This window comes from Myodes glareolus, chromosome 2 (assembly GCF_982192425.1).
Source record: "Myodes glareolus chromosome 2, mMyoGla1.1, whole genome shotgun sequence".
Lineage (NCBI taxonomy): Eukaryota > Metazoa > Chordata > Mammalia > Rodentia > Cricetidae > Myodes > Myodes glareolus.
The window spans coordinates 96,648,359-96,663,994 of record NC_142027.1 but is presented as its reverse complement, the minus strand read 5'-3'; the positions used below and the strand labels follow the sequence as shown (position 1 = coordinate 96,663,994).

At 44.5% G+C, this 15,636-nt stretch overlaps 1 protein-coding gene across 1 annotated transcript in view; it reads left to right on the top strand.

Annotated features, from left to right (window-relative positions):
• Positions 1-15,636, top strand: part of Pi4ka (phosphatidylinositol 4-kinase alpha) — a 125,314-nt gene that overhangs the window by 82,728 nt on the left and 26,950 nt on the right. The window contains exons 23-32 of the mRNA XM_085684518.2: positions 1,560-1,642; positions 6,086-6,156; positions 6,233-6,357; positions 7,563-7,644; positions 7,885-7,968; positions 9,113-9,202; positions 9,672-9,791; positions 12,698-12,790; positions 13,824-13,980; positions 14,228-14,355. Coding sequence (XP_085540644.1) covers positions 1,560-1,642; positions 6,086-6,156; positions 6,233-6,357; positions 7,563-7,644; positions 7,885-7,968; positions 9,113-9,202; positions 9,672-9,791; positions 12,698-12,790; positions 13,824-13,980; positions 14,228-14,355 — 1,033 coding nt within the window. The remainder of the gene's footprint in view (positions 1-1,559; positions 1,643-6,085; positions 6,157-6,232; positions 6,358-7,562; positions 7,645-7,884; positions 7,969-9,112; positions 9,203-9,671; positions 9,792-12,697; positions 12,791-13,823; positions 13,981-14,227; positions 14,356-15,636) is intronic.

The following is a 15,636-nucleotide window of genomic DNA, read 5'->3' as shown; positions in this document are numbered from 1 at the left end:
GAGGAAACTAAAAGGAAAGCCAAATATGATAAGCATGGATTTAATGTCTGCATGCATAACTAGAAGAACCGTCTCCAACCCCTCAAGTGTGGCATTTGGGAGTATCCCCAAGATCCTCCAGAACCTTATGCCAGCAAGGAAGAACAACCCCGAAACTGATTCAAAAATGAGGCTTCGATTCTCAGCTCCTAATTATTAGGGAAACTTGGAAACCCCAGTGTGAGAAGTTAAAAGCATCTCAGCCTGCATCAATACTTTCACTTAAAGACCCTGGCTTTGCTTTACAAAACTTGGGTACCTCTTAGAAGGCTGGTGTGGGGCCGATTAATGCATGCTATTAAACCCCTGCTTTCTTACCTCAACTTCTAGACCCTGAATGGCTCTTCAGTGAAGCTCTGGTTCAAGCACACAACTTTATTTTCTTTTTTTTTTTTCTCTAAAGGTTATAGGTTTTTTGTTTTTCTCTTCTTACACTTTGTTTATTTCATATTTGTATATGACTGTGGGCACATGGATGCCAGGCATGGAGCAGAGGTTCTGAGCTAACATGCAGGAGTCAGTCTTTCCTTCTACCGTTGGATCCCAGGGACCAAACTCAGTTGTGAGGCAGATAGGTTTCTTTAATCATAAAAGTAAAAATATCATCCCAATTATTGTGGAGCCAAGGCAGAAGGATTGGTATGAGATTTGGTTTGAGTAGCCTGAGCTACTCAAAACCCCGTCACAAAAAAAAAAAGAAAGAAAGAAAAAGGCGCTGGAGAGATGGCACAATGGTTCAGAGCACCTTCTGCTCTTCCAGAGGACTTGAATTTGGTTCCAGCACCTACATAAAATAGCTTACAATCCCCTGGAACTGCAGCCTCAGGTGATCTGGCCTTGCAGGCACATACACACACAGATGCATATAAATGTAAATGAAACTTTTTTAAAAAAGAAAGCAAACCAACCCCAAGAATGGCACAGAATATGACAAAGGCAAAGAAACAAAGACTGCAGGTCTGAGGCTGAGCATGGTGGCACATGACTTTAATCCTAGCACTCAGGAGGCAGATGTTAATTTGCTCACTTCTCCCTTTCAGTGTCCTTTGCACAGGCACACATGTACACACACGTGCACAAACGGCCTTTACGAAACCTGTTGGTGTGGTTGTGCTGCACCTGTTCCACTATATGTTATTCTCTTTTCCTGTATATCGTTGTGTTTCTGCCACGCTGTGTGTGTAGTCACCTTCTGGCAGTGATGATGTATCATCATGAAATAGGTATGCTTCCTGTTGATGAGGACTCAGACTAGATCTTTCTGGAGTAATACAGCCAGCATATATTTAGAGTCTTGGTTCATGTGACCTCCAGACATGTCACTAAAGGTGTGCTTGCTGGATTGAGAAAGGTAGGAATGTGGTGCTAGATGGTGTAAACCACCCTGTAGGAAGTCCAGGGGAGTTGTGTGCCTGTACACAGCAGAGATGCTGTCATTTAAGCCAAACCAGAACAGTGCCAGGGCTCTGGTGGGAGGGTTAGGGTGTGCAAACGATACTCAGAGCTATTCCTCTTGTCAGGGTGCTGCGTTCTACAGATCCTGATCGCTTCCAGGTAATGTTCTGCTACTTTGAGGATAAAGCTATTCAGAAGGACAAATCGGGTAAGCTTATTATTATGGTATTCTCATGATAAATTGAGTAGGAAAAAGAAAGAATATTTCATATTTTCTATTCACATAGAGAAAATAGTTTTATGAAGTTACATTCTCCATTGGAAATACCTTCATAAAAGAGATAACCTTAAAAAAATACTACAAGGTAGGACTAGCAGTAGGTGGTGGTGGTGTACACCTTTAATCCTAGCCCTCAGGCAGAGGCAGGCAGATCTCTGAGTTTGAGGCCAGCCTGGTCTCCAGGCTGTGAGTTCCAGGTCACACAGAGAAACTCTATTTTAAAAAGAAGAAGAAGAAGAAGAAAAAGATAGCTCAGCAGGTAAAGGAACTTGCTGCCAAACCCGACCACATGAGCTTGAGTCCTAGGACCACAGAGTGGGAAGTGAACACTGACTCCATAAATTGTCTTCTGACTTCACAATCCATTCACACTATGAAATACATGTGCACATGTGCACATAAATAAAAATAAATATGAAAGACTTCTGCTTTTTATTTTTACTTTATTTATTTTTGGTTTTTAAGACAGGGTTTCTCTATATAGCCCTGACTATCCTGGAACTCACAGAGATCCACCTGCCTCTGCATCCCAAGGGCTGGAATTAAAGGTGTGCACCATCATCACCAGGCTTTCTTTATTAAAAAATTTATTTTTATTTGATGTTTTGCCTGCATGTATGTTTGTGTGAGGGTGCCAAATCCCCTGGAACTGGAGTTACAGACCATGGTGAGCTGCCTTGTCAGTGCTGGGAATTGAATCCCAGTCCTCTGGAAGAGCCGCCAGTGCTCGTAGCCACCGAGACATCTCTCAAGCCCCCAAAGACTTTTTAAAAATACTCCATGGTGGCCTGGGATGTAGTTTAGCTGATAAAGTGCTTCCCAGAACCATATGCCTGGTATACTAGTACACATCGCCATCCCAGCATTTGGTTGTGGAGGCAGGAGGATCAGAAGTTCAAGATCATCCTCAGCTACATAGGGAGTTCAGGAGCAAGGCAGGATACTTGGAAAGCTGTCAAGGAGGTGGAGGTAGGTATCCAGGCTCCTTGAGAGGCGAAAGCAGGAAAATTGCAAATTCAAGGCAAGCCTGAATAACTTAGAAACCCCCAAGCAGAAAGAGGTCTGGGAGACATCTCAGTAGGTAAGAGTGCTTGCTATAGAGTCTGACCTCAGATCCCAGCACTTGTGTATAAGCAAAAATGGCTGTGTGCCCGTGACCTCAGTGTTGTGGGGCCAAGACAGCTGGGCTCCTGAAGCTCACTGGCTGGCCAGCCTAACCCAAATGACAGGCTTCAAGTTTAATGAGAGAACCTATCAGAAAACTTAGATAACTAGTTGATAGAAGAAAACACCCAGTGTTCTCCTCTGCTGTCTAACTGTGCACACTCAAAGTACGCCCCACACAGGTGTACATACAAGCATACATGACATATACACAAAGGGAGGGCACGGGAATATAACTCAATGGTAGAGGACACACAAAAAAATTTTAGTTCAATTTAAAAAAATACACCTTTCTAATTTTGCCATTGCTGCAAGGACCCAAAATAGGAGTACACTCTCTGTTCAAAAGTGCACCAGCATCCAGACATTGGTTTCTAATATTGTCTTCTGAAAAGATCCAGGGCTGCTCCGATGGTCCTTAGGGATCTGCAGTGTCTTTCTGTCACCAGAGGCAGTTCTGCTTCTAAACAGCAAGAGCAGGCTGAGAGGACCAAGGAACCAACTAGACAGACTCTTGGTGAACAAGTTGTCATATATTATTTTATCAAATGTCATAATTTAGATGTAAATATATATAGTTTTTTTATAATTTTGCTTAATTGAAATGAGTTTACATTATAAAAGATATTCATCATAATAATGTTCTAAAAAGTAAAGTTTAATACAAAGTGTAAAACAAAAATAGGGAGACTACATTTGGAGGTATGTGTACTGTTGTTCCTTTTATAAAATGGCATAGGATTTTCATAGAAGCTATACACATCTGCAGGCATGCTTTAAATCATGTCTGTATTACTCAGATTACCTAGTACACTATGAATACCATGTAAATCCTCATACCATTTTCAGTATGGTTTTATGCTGTGAGTGTTCCCTGTGTGAATGTAGGTGCACCAAGTGCACTTATTTGGTTTGGGTTTTGTTCTCTCTCTCTCTCTCTCTCTCTCTCTCTCTCTCTCTCTTTCTCTCTCTCTCTCTCTCTCTCTCTCTCTCTCTCTCTCTCTGTTTTGTTTGCTGGTTTGTTTTTGTTTTTAATTTTTTTGAGTCAGGGTTTCTCTGTATAGCACTGGCTGTCCTGGAATGCAATCCGTAGACCAGACTGGCCTTGAACTCAGGTATCCAACTGTGTCTGCCTCCTGAGAGCTGAGATTAAAGTCATATGCCACCATGCCTCGGTGGGTTTTGCTTTCTTTGAACCTGGTCATATAGCTTAAGTTGGGCTTCAACTTGTGACCCTACCTTGACCACTTGAATACCAATATTACAGGAGGTTTGCCATGACCAGCTCTAATACCTGAAAGTCTTTGAACCTCATGTCAGTTTGGGGCTAGAGAGATGGCTCAGCAGTTAGGAGAACCTACTGCTCTGTCAAAGGCTGTAGTTCAGATCTCTGTAACAGCCCTCCAAGGAGACCAGTGCTACTCTGGCCTCTCTGGGCACCTGTACATACACGTGCAGTAAACACGGAGACATGCACATAAATAAATTATTTTTAAAAAACCGGTTTTTTAAGTTTCCAATTTTGGAGTGTTTCAGATTTTAACTTTTTTTTTTTTCTTAATGGTACTGAAGATTAAACCCAAAGTCTCACACATACTGGGCAAATACTCTACCACAGAGATACAGCCTCAGCTTGCATTTCACATATATTTTTTTGGGTTTTCTTTTTTCTTTTTGGTTTTACGAGACAGGGTTTCTCTGTAGCTTTGGAGCCTGTCCTGGAACTAGCTCTTGTAGACCAGGCTGTTGTTGAATTCACAAAGATTCGCCTGCCTCTGCCTCCTGAGTGCTGGGATTAAAGTCATGCGCCACTACTGCCTGCATTTCACATATATTTTAATATACATTTGAATATATATACTTTTAAGACATGAGTCCATACTAATTATTGAATAGATATAAAATAGGGAAAGAGAGGCAACTCTTTCTTAAAGAACTCCAGTTAGTAAAAGTAGAAGCTGAGTGTTGGTGACGCACACCTTTACACCCAGCACTCGGGAGGCAGAGCACAAGTGGATCTCTGGAGTTCTAGGCCAGCCTACTCTACAGAGCAAGTTCCAGGACAGCCTTCAAAACTACACAGAGAAACCCTGTCTCAGAAAAACCAAACAAAGTAGAAGAAATGAAGATAATAGAAAAAATCCTCATGGGCAGCCAAAACTAGAAAAATTTCAAAGAGAAATTAGATAGCTACATAATTGCAAATAGCTCCCCCAGAGATACATTATCTGTGGTAGTGGTGGTGGTGGTGGCTTTAACTTTCTCACCACTCATCTTCTGGAGTATCACTTAGTTCCTCTGCTCAGAGCCAAAGTTTTATAAGTATGAAAAGGGAATGTAGTCACTGAGATCATGTGATGACAATTTACATCAGAAATGATAAGAGCTGTAGATATCATAGTCCTCTGATAGGATGAGATAAGAAAAACACAGAGCCAGGCATGATGCCAAACACCTGTAACCTAGCACCCAGAAGTCTGAGGAAAGAATATTTATTGCCATGAGTTCAAGTCTAGCCTGAGCTACACATTGAGTAGCAAGCCTGTCAAACCATGTCTCAAGAAACCCAAAAAATGGACTGGAGAGATGGCTCAGCAGTTAAGAGCACTGACTGTTCTTCCAGAGGACCCAGGTTCAATTCCAGCACTCACATGGCAGCTAACAACTGTCTGTAACTCCAAGATCTGACAAACATGCAGGCAAAACACCAATGCACATAAAATGAAAATAAATTATTTTTTTAAAGTGAAAAGAAACCAGAAAAAAAAAAAAGAAAAGCATATTACCTCTGGTATTCCCTAAGTTTCTCAGATCCTACCCTGAAGAGCAGGCATCAGATAGCTAAACTGAGGGACCATTTTTAAATTACCTGTGTTCTTAACATACCAAGGTCATGAAGTCCAGGAATAGATTGAAGAATCAATACATTCTAAGAGACCAAGAGTTGTAAGCAAAGTCTGTGTGGTGTCCAGGAACAGAAAGGGACATGAATGGGAGAATTAGAAAAGCCCAGGTAAATGCTGAAGTTCCGGTGACAGTGTCACACCAGTGTCTGTTTCTAAGTTTTGACAAATGCAGGCTGGTTATTATGACTGATGTAAGCCTAGGAAAATACAAAAGAACTTGGTATTACTCTTTTGTGAGTTTGAGGTTGTTTGTAATTTCTTGTGACTGTACCTAATCCTGGGAACCACCGTCTCATTTCAGGGATGATGCAGTGTGTCATTGCTGTTGCTGACAAAGTGTTCGATGCCTTCCTGAACATGATGGCAGATAAAGTAAGCGTCAGCAGAGCGCCGGGTGTGTCTGCGGGAGGCGCACAGAAAGCCTATGGTGCCTCTCTTGTCACTCCAGGCCAAGACCAAGGAGAACGAGGAGGAGCTCGAGCGGCACGCCCAGTTTCTGCTGGTGAACTTCAACCACATCCACAAGAGGATCAGGAGGGTGGCTGACAAGTACCTGTCCGGTCTGGTGGATAAGTGAGTTTGGCTTCCCTCTAGTGCTTGTGTGTGAATGGTAGTAGTTTGGAACAGAAAAAGCATCGTTACATCATCAGTCCAGAAAATAACAGAGCCAGAAGAAACCTCAAGACTGGTGCAGCCTTCCCAAGAATGTTCTCAAGTTTGTTACAGCCTGCATTTTAGCCTAGAAACGTACTCATTCTGGGCCATTGGTATTACCTAAAATAATTTGATAAGACCAAGTTTAGCATATCCTAATCCAGGATCTAGCTAGAAGTCCCAGGTAGTATAAGAATCTTATGGGCTTCTGAGAACAAAAGCATTTCCCCACTTCTCTTACTGAGAGACAACACAGTCTTAGAACATGACAGTGTACTAAGACCTTTAGAAGGGAAGCTGGAGTACTCTCTGAGGTGTAAATGCCCAATTAGCACACACACACCTTGCCTTCAGCTTCCCAAGACCATCCAGGAGTTCTAGAGACTCTCACAGAGGCTGCATGTGAGCAACCTGGTCCAAGCAGTTGCAGAATCTGAGGATAGGTCAAGAGCCAGCCAGGGACTATGAGACCAAGCCTTGCACATATAGTACACATCTAAGTCAGGCCTCTTGAACAGTGAGTCACATATAAGATGAGCACTGCACACAGGTAGTGTCCTTCCAGTCCGAGGACCATCATCCTATGACCTATTACTTTAAGGATCAGGCAGCTGCTTTACTTCATTCCAATGTTCTTTTCTGTTGATGCCATAACATGAGAAGTACTGGGGAGCTACCATCAGAAACTAGAACTGTTGGGACTGGAGAGATGGCTCAGCAGTTAAAAGCACTGGGTTTTCTTCCATAGATCCTGAGTTCAATTCCCAGCAACCACATGGTGGCTCACAACCATCCATAGTGAGGTCTGGTGCCCTCTTCTGGGCAGACACACATGCAGACCACAACACTGTATACATAATAAATTAATAAATCTTTAAAAACAAAACAAACTAGAATTGCTTTGGAAAGGAGGTGTGTGTAGCCTGTATTCGGCCTCAGGAGTAGGACGGGCTGGCCAGAGAACATTTCTGACCAGGCTCCATACACCTCACTGTGGAGAACCTAAGATGGATAGGTGCCATGTCTCCTTGGGCTCATGCTGGTGCAGGGGAGGCATAGAGGCAGACAGTGTAGTTCCTAGAAAGTTCATCTCCTCAGTCCTGAGACCCCTTTTTTTGCTCTAGGTTTCCACACTTGCTCTGGAGTGGGACTGTGCTGAAGACCATGTTGGACATCCTGCAGACCCTGTCAGTGTCACTGAGTGCTGTGAGTGTCACAGTGGTGTGGATCTGCTTGACAATGAGCTGTCCACTCTGTGCATGATGTGCTCCTCCAGTAATACCCTGGCCTCATTTACCCACACTGTCCCCTGATGTCTCCCTCTAGGCTGCAGCAAGTTTGGAGGCCATGTGGGGCATGTGGTGGGAAGGGGTAGCAGACACATTGTTCCCTGAGTCACATGCTTGACAGGCAGCCTCAGTGACTTAAGGATCTGTATGTTTCCAGGATATTCACAAGGACCAACCTTACTACGACATTCCTGATGCCCCATATCGAATTACGGTTCCTGACACATATGAAGCCCGAGAGGTAAGTCCCACCTAGTCCTCTAGAATGAAGGGTTCCCTGGGACTGTCAAGACAGGTCCCCAAGCCCCCAGCATTTAGCAGGGTTGTGGCACTGTCCTACCGCAGGAGGAGCTCCTGAATTCCCAAGCCTATGTGTTCCAGGCCTGTGCTTCTCAGTGCACCATCCAGTCCCTGCAGCATTCATTCCTGCTTCAGCCACCAAAGGCATTTCCAGCTGCGCGTCAGCTACAGCCCCTCAGAAGACTGAGCAAGCATAGTTTTCAGAGCTCAGCCCTCTTAGGCATGCCAGCTTTTCACTGGAGAACAGAATGGCAGACTCTAGCTTTGCCTTGCCCTTGGCAAGTGGGTAGAATAAATAGCCCCAGATGAGGAGGATGTCCCGGAAGGTGCTCCTCTCCCCACAGAGTCTAACTTTGAGCCCCTGCTGCAGAGGACTGAACTGGGGCCAGGCTCAGCATTCCTCCGCCTAGGGCCAGGTTTTGCCCTAACTTGGGCCTCCCCAGTTGGAAAAGCTGTCAGTCATGAGAATCCAGACACAGTAATGTGGCACCTGTGGAGATTTTCTTACCATCTAGAACATGTCTTTCCCTTCAGTCCCTGACTTGCCCTGAGGTACACTGTTTATGTCGTAGGTTCTGCCACACAGCCTTATGCAAGAACCACAGACCATAATCCAGTTAGAATTCCTATGCCCTGGAGCTTTGGTGTTGGTGCATGCGCACTGATAGAGCTTCCGTATCCATTGCCATACACTGTGTGGCTTAAAGAAAGAGATTTATTTCCTCACAGTTATGAGGATAAAAAGTCTAAGAACAAAGTATTGACAGGGGAGTGTTCTGAGGTCACTCTCCTTGGAGTATAGGTAGCCACCTTCTCACTGTGTTCCCATGTGGTCCTCCCTCTGATAGTGGCGTTCCTCATATTTCCACATTTCATCTGTGCATAAGTATACCATACACTGCATTAGGGCTCATCCCAGTGGCCTTTTAATGTAATCACCTCTTTCAAAGCCTGTCTCCAAGTGCAGTCTCATTCTGAGTTTCTGAGGATCAGGGCTTCAACGTAAGACTTTGGAAGGGGCTCAGTTCAGCCTGTGACAGTCACAACAACCTAGATAGGCTGACTTCAGGTTGTTCAACTTCCAGAGCATCGTGAAGGACTTTGCTGCGCGCTGTGGGATGATCCTGCAGGAAGCCATGAAGTGGGCACCCACGGTCACTAAGTCCCACCTACAGGTACTTTCTCCAAATATCAAAAAAATAGTCAAAGTATAAACAACACTAGTGTGAATAAACAGAGGCCAAGAACATCGATCTGAAGCCCAAGAATAGTTGGTACTCAGGGATCGTTCTGTTGGATGCGCCTTACTTGTGGGGTGAATATGCTTGTCAAGTTAGTGGGCTTGGGTCTGACCACTACATTAGGTGAGGACTTGCGGCTGCTTGCAAGGTGAGTTGGGGGATATGGGGAGCATGGACAGTGCCACAAGCCAGCAGCTATGGTCTTCATGTAGATCATGACATTCTTGCCGCTCAGAGATCAGGGCCTCATCCTCAATCAGCAAGGGCTCGACTTACTGGTGTCAGGTCCCACAGCTGCAGGGCAGGGCAGAAGCAGCCCTGAAACCTAGAGTCTGACCCACTGCCTTATACTTTTAGAGTTTTACTTTCCATTAAGTGAAGTAGCTTGTTCTCTCCATTTCAGGAATATCTGAATAAGCATCAGAACTGGGTGTCCGGACTGTCCCAGCACACAGGATTAGCCATGGCCACTGAGAGCATCCTTCACTTTGCTGGCTACAACAAGCAGAACACGACTCTTGGAGTATGTGCGAATATCCTATGAAACAGTGAGCCCCTAACCTTGGAGAGCAATATTATAGGGTGAAGGACTCAGCCTATATATAGACTCTGATGAAGGCCCCTGATACTCATATCCCACACATTTGTAGGGTACATGGGATTGCTGTTGATCAATAGGAATTTGATGAGGTTCCAAAAGAGGTAGCCATCCATACAGATATTTACTCATTGTGCTTAAGTTTTGAAATATATACTGTTTTACAATAACACTTGATACATTGATGAAATCTGACTTTCTAAGTCTAGAGAGAGAAGAAACTGGCCTCAGACACACATAGCATTGTATCATAGTCACATTTGTCTGGAGCAGTGCTTCTCAGCCTTCCTAGTGCTGTGACCCTTTAAAATGGTTTCTCATGTTGTGACCCCAGCCATAAAATTACTTCATTGCTACTTCATAACTGTAGTTTTGCTACTATTATGAATCATAATGTAAATATCTGATATGCGGGATGTCTGATATGTGGCCCCTAGAGAGGTCACAACTCAGAGGCTGAGAACTGCATATCTGGACCATTTGCTGGATTTCTCATGATTCTGTTTCCTGAAGGTGCTCAAATGCACACATGTGCCCCAGCTCCAGCTTGTTTTGTTTAAGATATATTTAGATTCAAACGCAGTAGTTTGAGTTAAATTAGGCCCAAAGTTTAAAACAGGATCAGACAGATAGTAATCCTTGGTGATGATGGCCTTGCAGCAGTGCAGCCGTGTTTATTCTAGCCCTCCCCCCCGACACTTAGTCAGTCTGAACCCAGAATATTGCTAGATGGGCTTCAGTGATCAACCCTCTGCATGGGCTGTGCATGGGCTGTGGACTGTGCTATGTGGAGGAACAGGGGTAAAGCACCCAAGAAAGGGAAGGTCTTCATCCCCCAGACAAAAAAGTGGAACTTGGTACAAGGCCTAAGGCCTTCTGGCCTATGTGTGGCTGAGGCAGTGGCAGGGAAAGCCTGGAGCTCTTTCATCATGGGGTCTGTACCTTGAAATTACGATGTGACCAGTTGAGCCATGCACAGCTAGCTGTCAGCAGCCTTCCTACTCTAACACAACACAGTAGGATTGTCAGCAGTTAGGGGACAGAGACACAGTTCTATATTCAACCTTCCTCAGCCTGAGAGGTTCCCTAGAATTTTAGGGTCCTTATGTCCCCAAGAGTCTCTCTATTTAGGCTCCCCCATGGTGCTTGGAGAGGGCAGCACTTACAGGCTGAGTGCTCTTTTCTAGGCACTAGCCAGCCAGCCAGCTTGCAGTAGACCTGTTTTGCTGGAAAGAGCTTCATCTTTGTCCTCAGAAAGCTATAGGTTACAAGTAAGGAGAAGGACTCTTGTCTTTTTGTTGGTGATAGTGGTGCTTTAGAGTGTCTTTTTTTTTTCTTTTTTCTTTTTCTTTTTTTTTTTTTTTAAGAGTGTCTCATAAAGCTGGTCAGGATCTTGCTTTGTAGACCAGGCTGGCTCCTGAGTTCTGGGACTAAAAGTGTGCACCACTACATCCAGCCAAGTAGTCTCTTGACATAGAAAGGATGCTTTTGTTCTGTGTCTGATAGTTGGTTGTGCCTGAGATCCTGACTAAGGTGCCTCTGTGCTATGAAAGCAAAGGAGAGCGTAGTCCCCAGCTCCACATTCCCAGTGGCATCTGTCATCATACACAGATGCAGAGAGGCCAGCATGGGCTGTTTCACTTAGTCACTCTTCACCTTATGTGCTGGGTCGTAGTGGTGCACCTTTAATCCCGGCACTCAGGAAGCAGAGGCAGGAGGATTTCTGTGAGTTCAAGGCTAGCCGGATCTACAGAGTGAATTCCAGGACAGCCAGTGCTACACAGAGAAACCAAGTCTTGAAAAAAAAAATTTTAAAGGATTTATTTATTTTTAATTTTATGTGTTCAGGTTTGCCTACATGTGTATCTGTGCACCACATATGTACAGTGTCCTCAGAGACCAGAACATGGCGTCAGATACCCTGTACCTGGAGTTTCAGACAGCTGGGAGCTACCATGTTGGTACTTGGAGTTGAATCCAGGTCCTTTGGAAGAGCGGCCAGCTTTTGCTTGCTGAGCCATCTCTTCAGCTCCCACCTTACCTTTTGAGGCAGGGTCTGTCACTTGACCTCAGGCTACAAACACACACCTTTTTATATGAGTTCTGGAACCCTAGACCTCATGCTTGCATGACAGTCACTTGAATGACTGAGCCATCCCTCCAGCTGCCACATCAAATGATGTCATATTGTTGACAGGAAATAGATGCAACTGGAGATGATCAAACCAGTAAAATGAAACACCATCAGAAAAACAAACACCATAGGGTTTTTCTCATCTGCGGCTCCAGGAGCTGCTATAAACACATGAGACTGCGTAACGGGACATGGAAGTAGAAGTAAATGTCTAGGGGAGCAAAGGGACTAGGGGAGAAGAAGAGCAAAGGAGAAGGGGAAGAAACAGATGTCCTACCTGCAGTATATACTTGAGTAGAAACTGAAAAATTAAGTTTTATCAAATTAAGTGGTGGTGGCACATGCCTTTAATCCCAGTACTCTGAAGGCAGAGGCAGGCGGATCTCTGTGAGTTTAAGGCTGCCATAGTCTACAGAGTGAGTTCCAGGACAGCCAGGGCTACACAGAGAAACCCTGTCTTGACAAACAAAAATAGAAAAGAATATATATATATATATATATAATATATATATATTAGTTTTTTTTCCCTGAGGCTTATAGTCTCTAGCTAGTGCTCTTGAATGTTATGTTAGCTTGCCAGTGCTGAAGACAAATAGTCTTTGTGTCAGAACTCGACTTCCTACCTGGTTTACCAAGTTAAACATGAGAAAAAGACTAAGTTTCACCATCTAGAATAATTCTCTGTGCTTGTCTGTAGGCAACTCAGCTAACTGAACGGCCAGCCTGTGTGAAGAAAGATTACTCCAACTTCATGGCATCCTTGAACTTGCGCAACCGCTATGCGGGCGAGGTACTTCTCTTGCCCTTATGTCAGAGGCTGTTCTGAGCATCTTGATTTGATGCCACTTGGCTCTTTCACAGTGGAACATGAATGAGGGATGTGGATGATAGGGAATTTCCCCATTACAGGTGACTTGAGGAACCTGGATACAAGCAAAATCAGAACATTCTGGTACATTTATGACAGTTAATTAGCAACTCTGGAAGAAAGTGATTTTATGTGGACACACTCAGGCATGCCAAGGCATTCTGTTTAGTGGTAGCAAACATGGGCTGTGTGTCATGCATTCTCGGGACACTGGCTAAGATATACATACCAATATTCTAGTCTTACAGGTAAAGAAATAGAGGCTCCTGAGACTAAATAACTTGCCAAAAGTAGGCTCAGGAACCGTACCTGCTGACTCCACAGAGGGCTTCCAATCACACCAGAGTTATTCCAGAATAACGCTGGAGGTGGAGACAGAGTTTATCAGAGTAGTGTCTGAGAGTTGGCTCACCTCCCCTGAATCCTCTGCTTTTTTCTTAACCCTTCAGTGAGCCTTGACAGAGAGTCCCAAGAGAGCTTAGTCCATGTCTTTAGAATGCTGTTGTGGCAGCAGGCCACAGACCTTTAGGGCATAGGCTTAGTTTTTGGGAAGAGTCCTATCTCCTATATAGCCAAGTATAAGAATAATAAAGTAACACTGTCTGGTGGGAAAATTATATATGAAAAGTAGTGAAGCTGATTTTGTTGTTTGAGTCATATCGAATCCGAGGTAAGTTTATTTATCTAAATTAGTGTTCGTATGCCCTGTCCAGGCTTAGCACTGTGTACAATGATGAGTATGTGTCTCCACCTTCAAGGAACAGAGTTGGTGAAAACACTAACATATATTTCTTGAAGAGATGCTTAATGACAGCAGCATCATTGAATTGAGCTTCATTTGGGACAGTGAGTCATCACTGGCCAGTCCTATTGTGAGCTCAGTCAGCTGGTAGCCAGGGCCTCACTCATGTGCCTGGTTTCTGGCATGGCTGCTAATAAATATACTTCTTCACAGGTACATGGAATGATTCGGTTCTCGGGTGCCACGGGCCTGAAGTCTAACCTGCACAAAATGATGGTCCAGGATCTGATTACAGCTTTGGACCACAATAATCCTCAGCACTATACACAGGCCATGTTCAAGCTTACCGCAATGCTCATTAGCAGCAAAGGTAACACACAGAATCCGTGGGATGCTGGGTTCATTTCTAAGTGGATATTTGCTTAGAAGTCCTTGATAACCTGGAATCCTGTCAGAGTCAGTGCTGCTAGTGGGAACGCTTGCATCTCTCACGAGTCAGCAGTAAATAAAAGGCAATGTTGGCCCCAGCTAGTGCTGGCTCCCACATCAGCCTTGGGAAGCCATGTTCAGGCCCAGCCAGAATCAGGAGCCTTTGACTAATTTGTGTTTGGTTCCAGACTGTGACCCGCAGCTGCTCCATCACCTGTGTTGGGGTCCCCTCCGGATGTTCAATGAGCACGGCATGGAGACTGCACTGGCCTGCTGGGAGTGGCTGCTGGCTGGCAAGAATGGAGTGGAAGTGCCTGTAAGAGACTGCGCCCAGCTTAGCTCTGTGGGTGGGTGGGTGGGTGGGGTGAGAGATGGCATCGTGACCCTGGACAAGCCCTTCACTCCCTCAATTCCTGGTCTCCAGAAAGAACCTTGTGTGTGATAAAAAGGTGTGATGCTAGAGTGGTGTTTATAGAGCCTAACTATGGAAGGCTCAGGATGGAAAGCAGTCTCTGTGGTGAGACCAGCAGGCTGTCTGTTACATGTCCATTGATGCCGCAGCTGACTGGGAGCAATTGCTTTCTTGACTATCTTACTTTACCCTGGGTCTGTTTTTCTAGATTTACTACTTTATGGAGCCTCTAGACAAGATTATACATGTTGAGTTTAGCTTTTCTGAAATGCTTGCTGCAGAAGCTATTTCAGATTTTGGATTTTTTTCATTCAAATTTCAGAATATTTGCATATAGACAATAAAATATATTTTATGGAACACAAATCCCATATGCAAGATACATGTTCATGTATATATCATGTATATCTTTTGTAACCTGAAGAAAACATTTTGCAATATTTTTATAATTTTTTTTATTTTGTATGTATAGTTATTTTGTCTGCACATATGTCTGTGCACCTCATGTATGCCTAGTACCTGAGGAGGTCAGAAGAGGGCATCAGATCTCCTTGAACTGAAGTTAGAGATGGCTGGGTGCATGGAACAGAACCAAGGTTCTCTCCAATAGCAACAAGTGCTATTAACCCCTGAACATCCCCCCAGCCCCACCTGCATGCATTATTTTTAATGCACCTACTTGGTTTTGAGGCAAGGCCTCACTTCCCCGCTGTGTCAGGCTTTTCCTGCACAGTTTGTAGCACCACATCCCTCACAGATTCTAGAGTCAGAGAGTCAGAACGGATTCGGTGTCACAGGACAGACCAGTGTTCATGACCACTATTGTCAACCTTCACATTGCATCTTGGATTCCAGGTGCCCTTGATTGTCTGAACTTGCAGTCTGTATTTAGAGTGGGTTATTTGAGCACCTAAGGAGCCTTACCTGTCCCAGGCTATGGGTCCTGAAAGCACCCATGGTGGGATCTAACTTCTTCTCAGGGACTCCTTCCCAGAGACGCTTCATGACTGGGTGTGGTGGTGCACACCTTGATTCCAGCACTCGGAAGCAGAGGCAGGTGGATCTCTATGAGTTCAAGGCCAGCCTGGTCTACAAAAACTAGTTCCAGGACAGGCTCCAAAGGCTACAGAGAAACCCTGTCTCGAAAAACCAAAAAGAGGGAGAGAGAGAGAGAGAGAGAGAGAG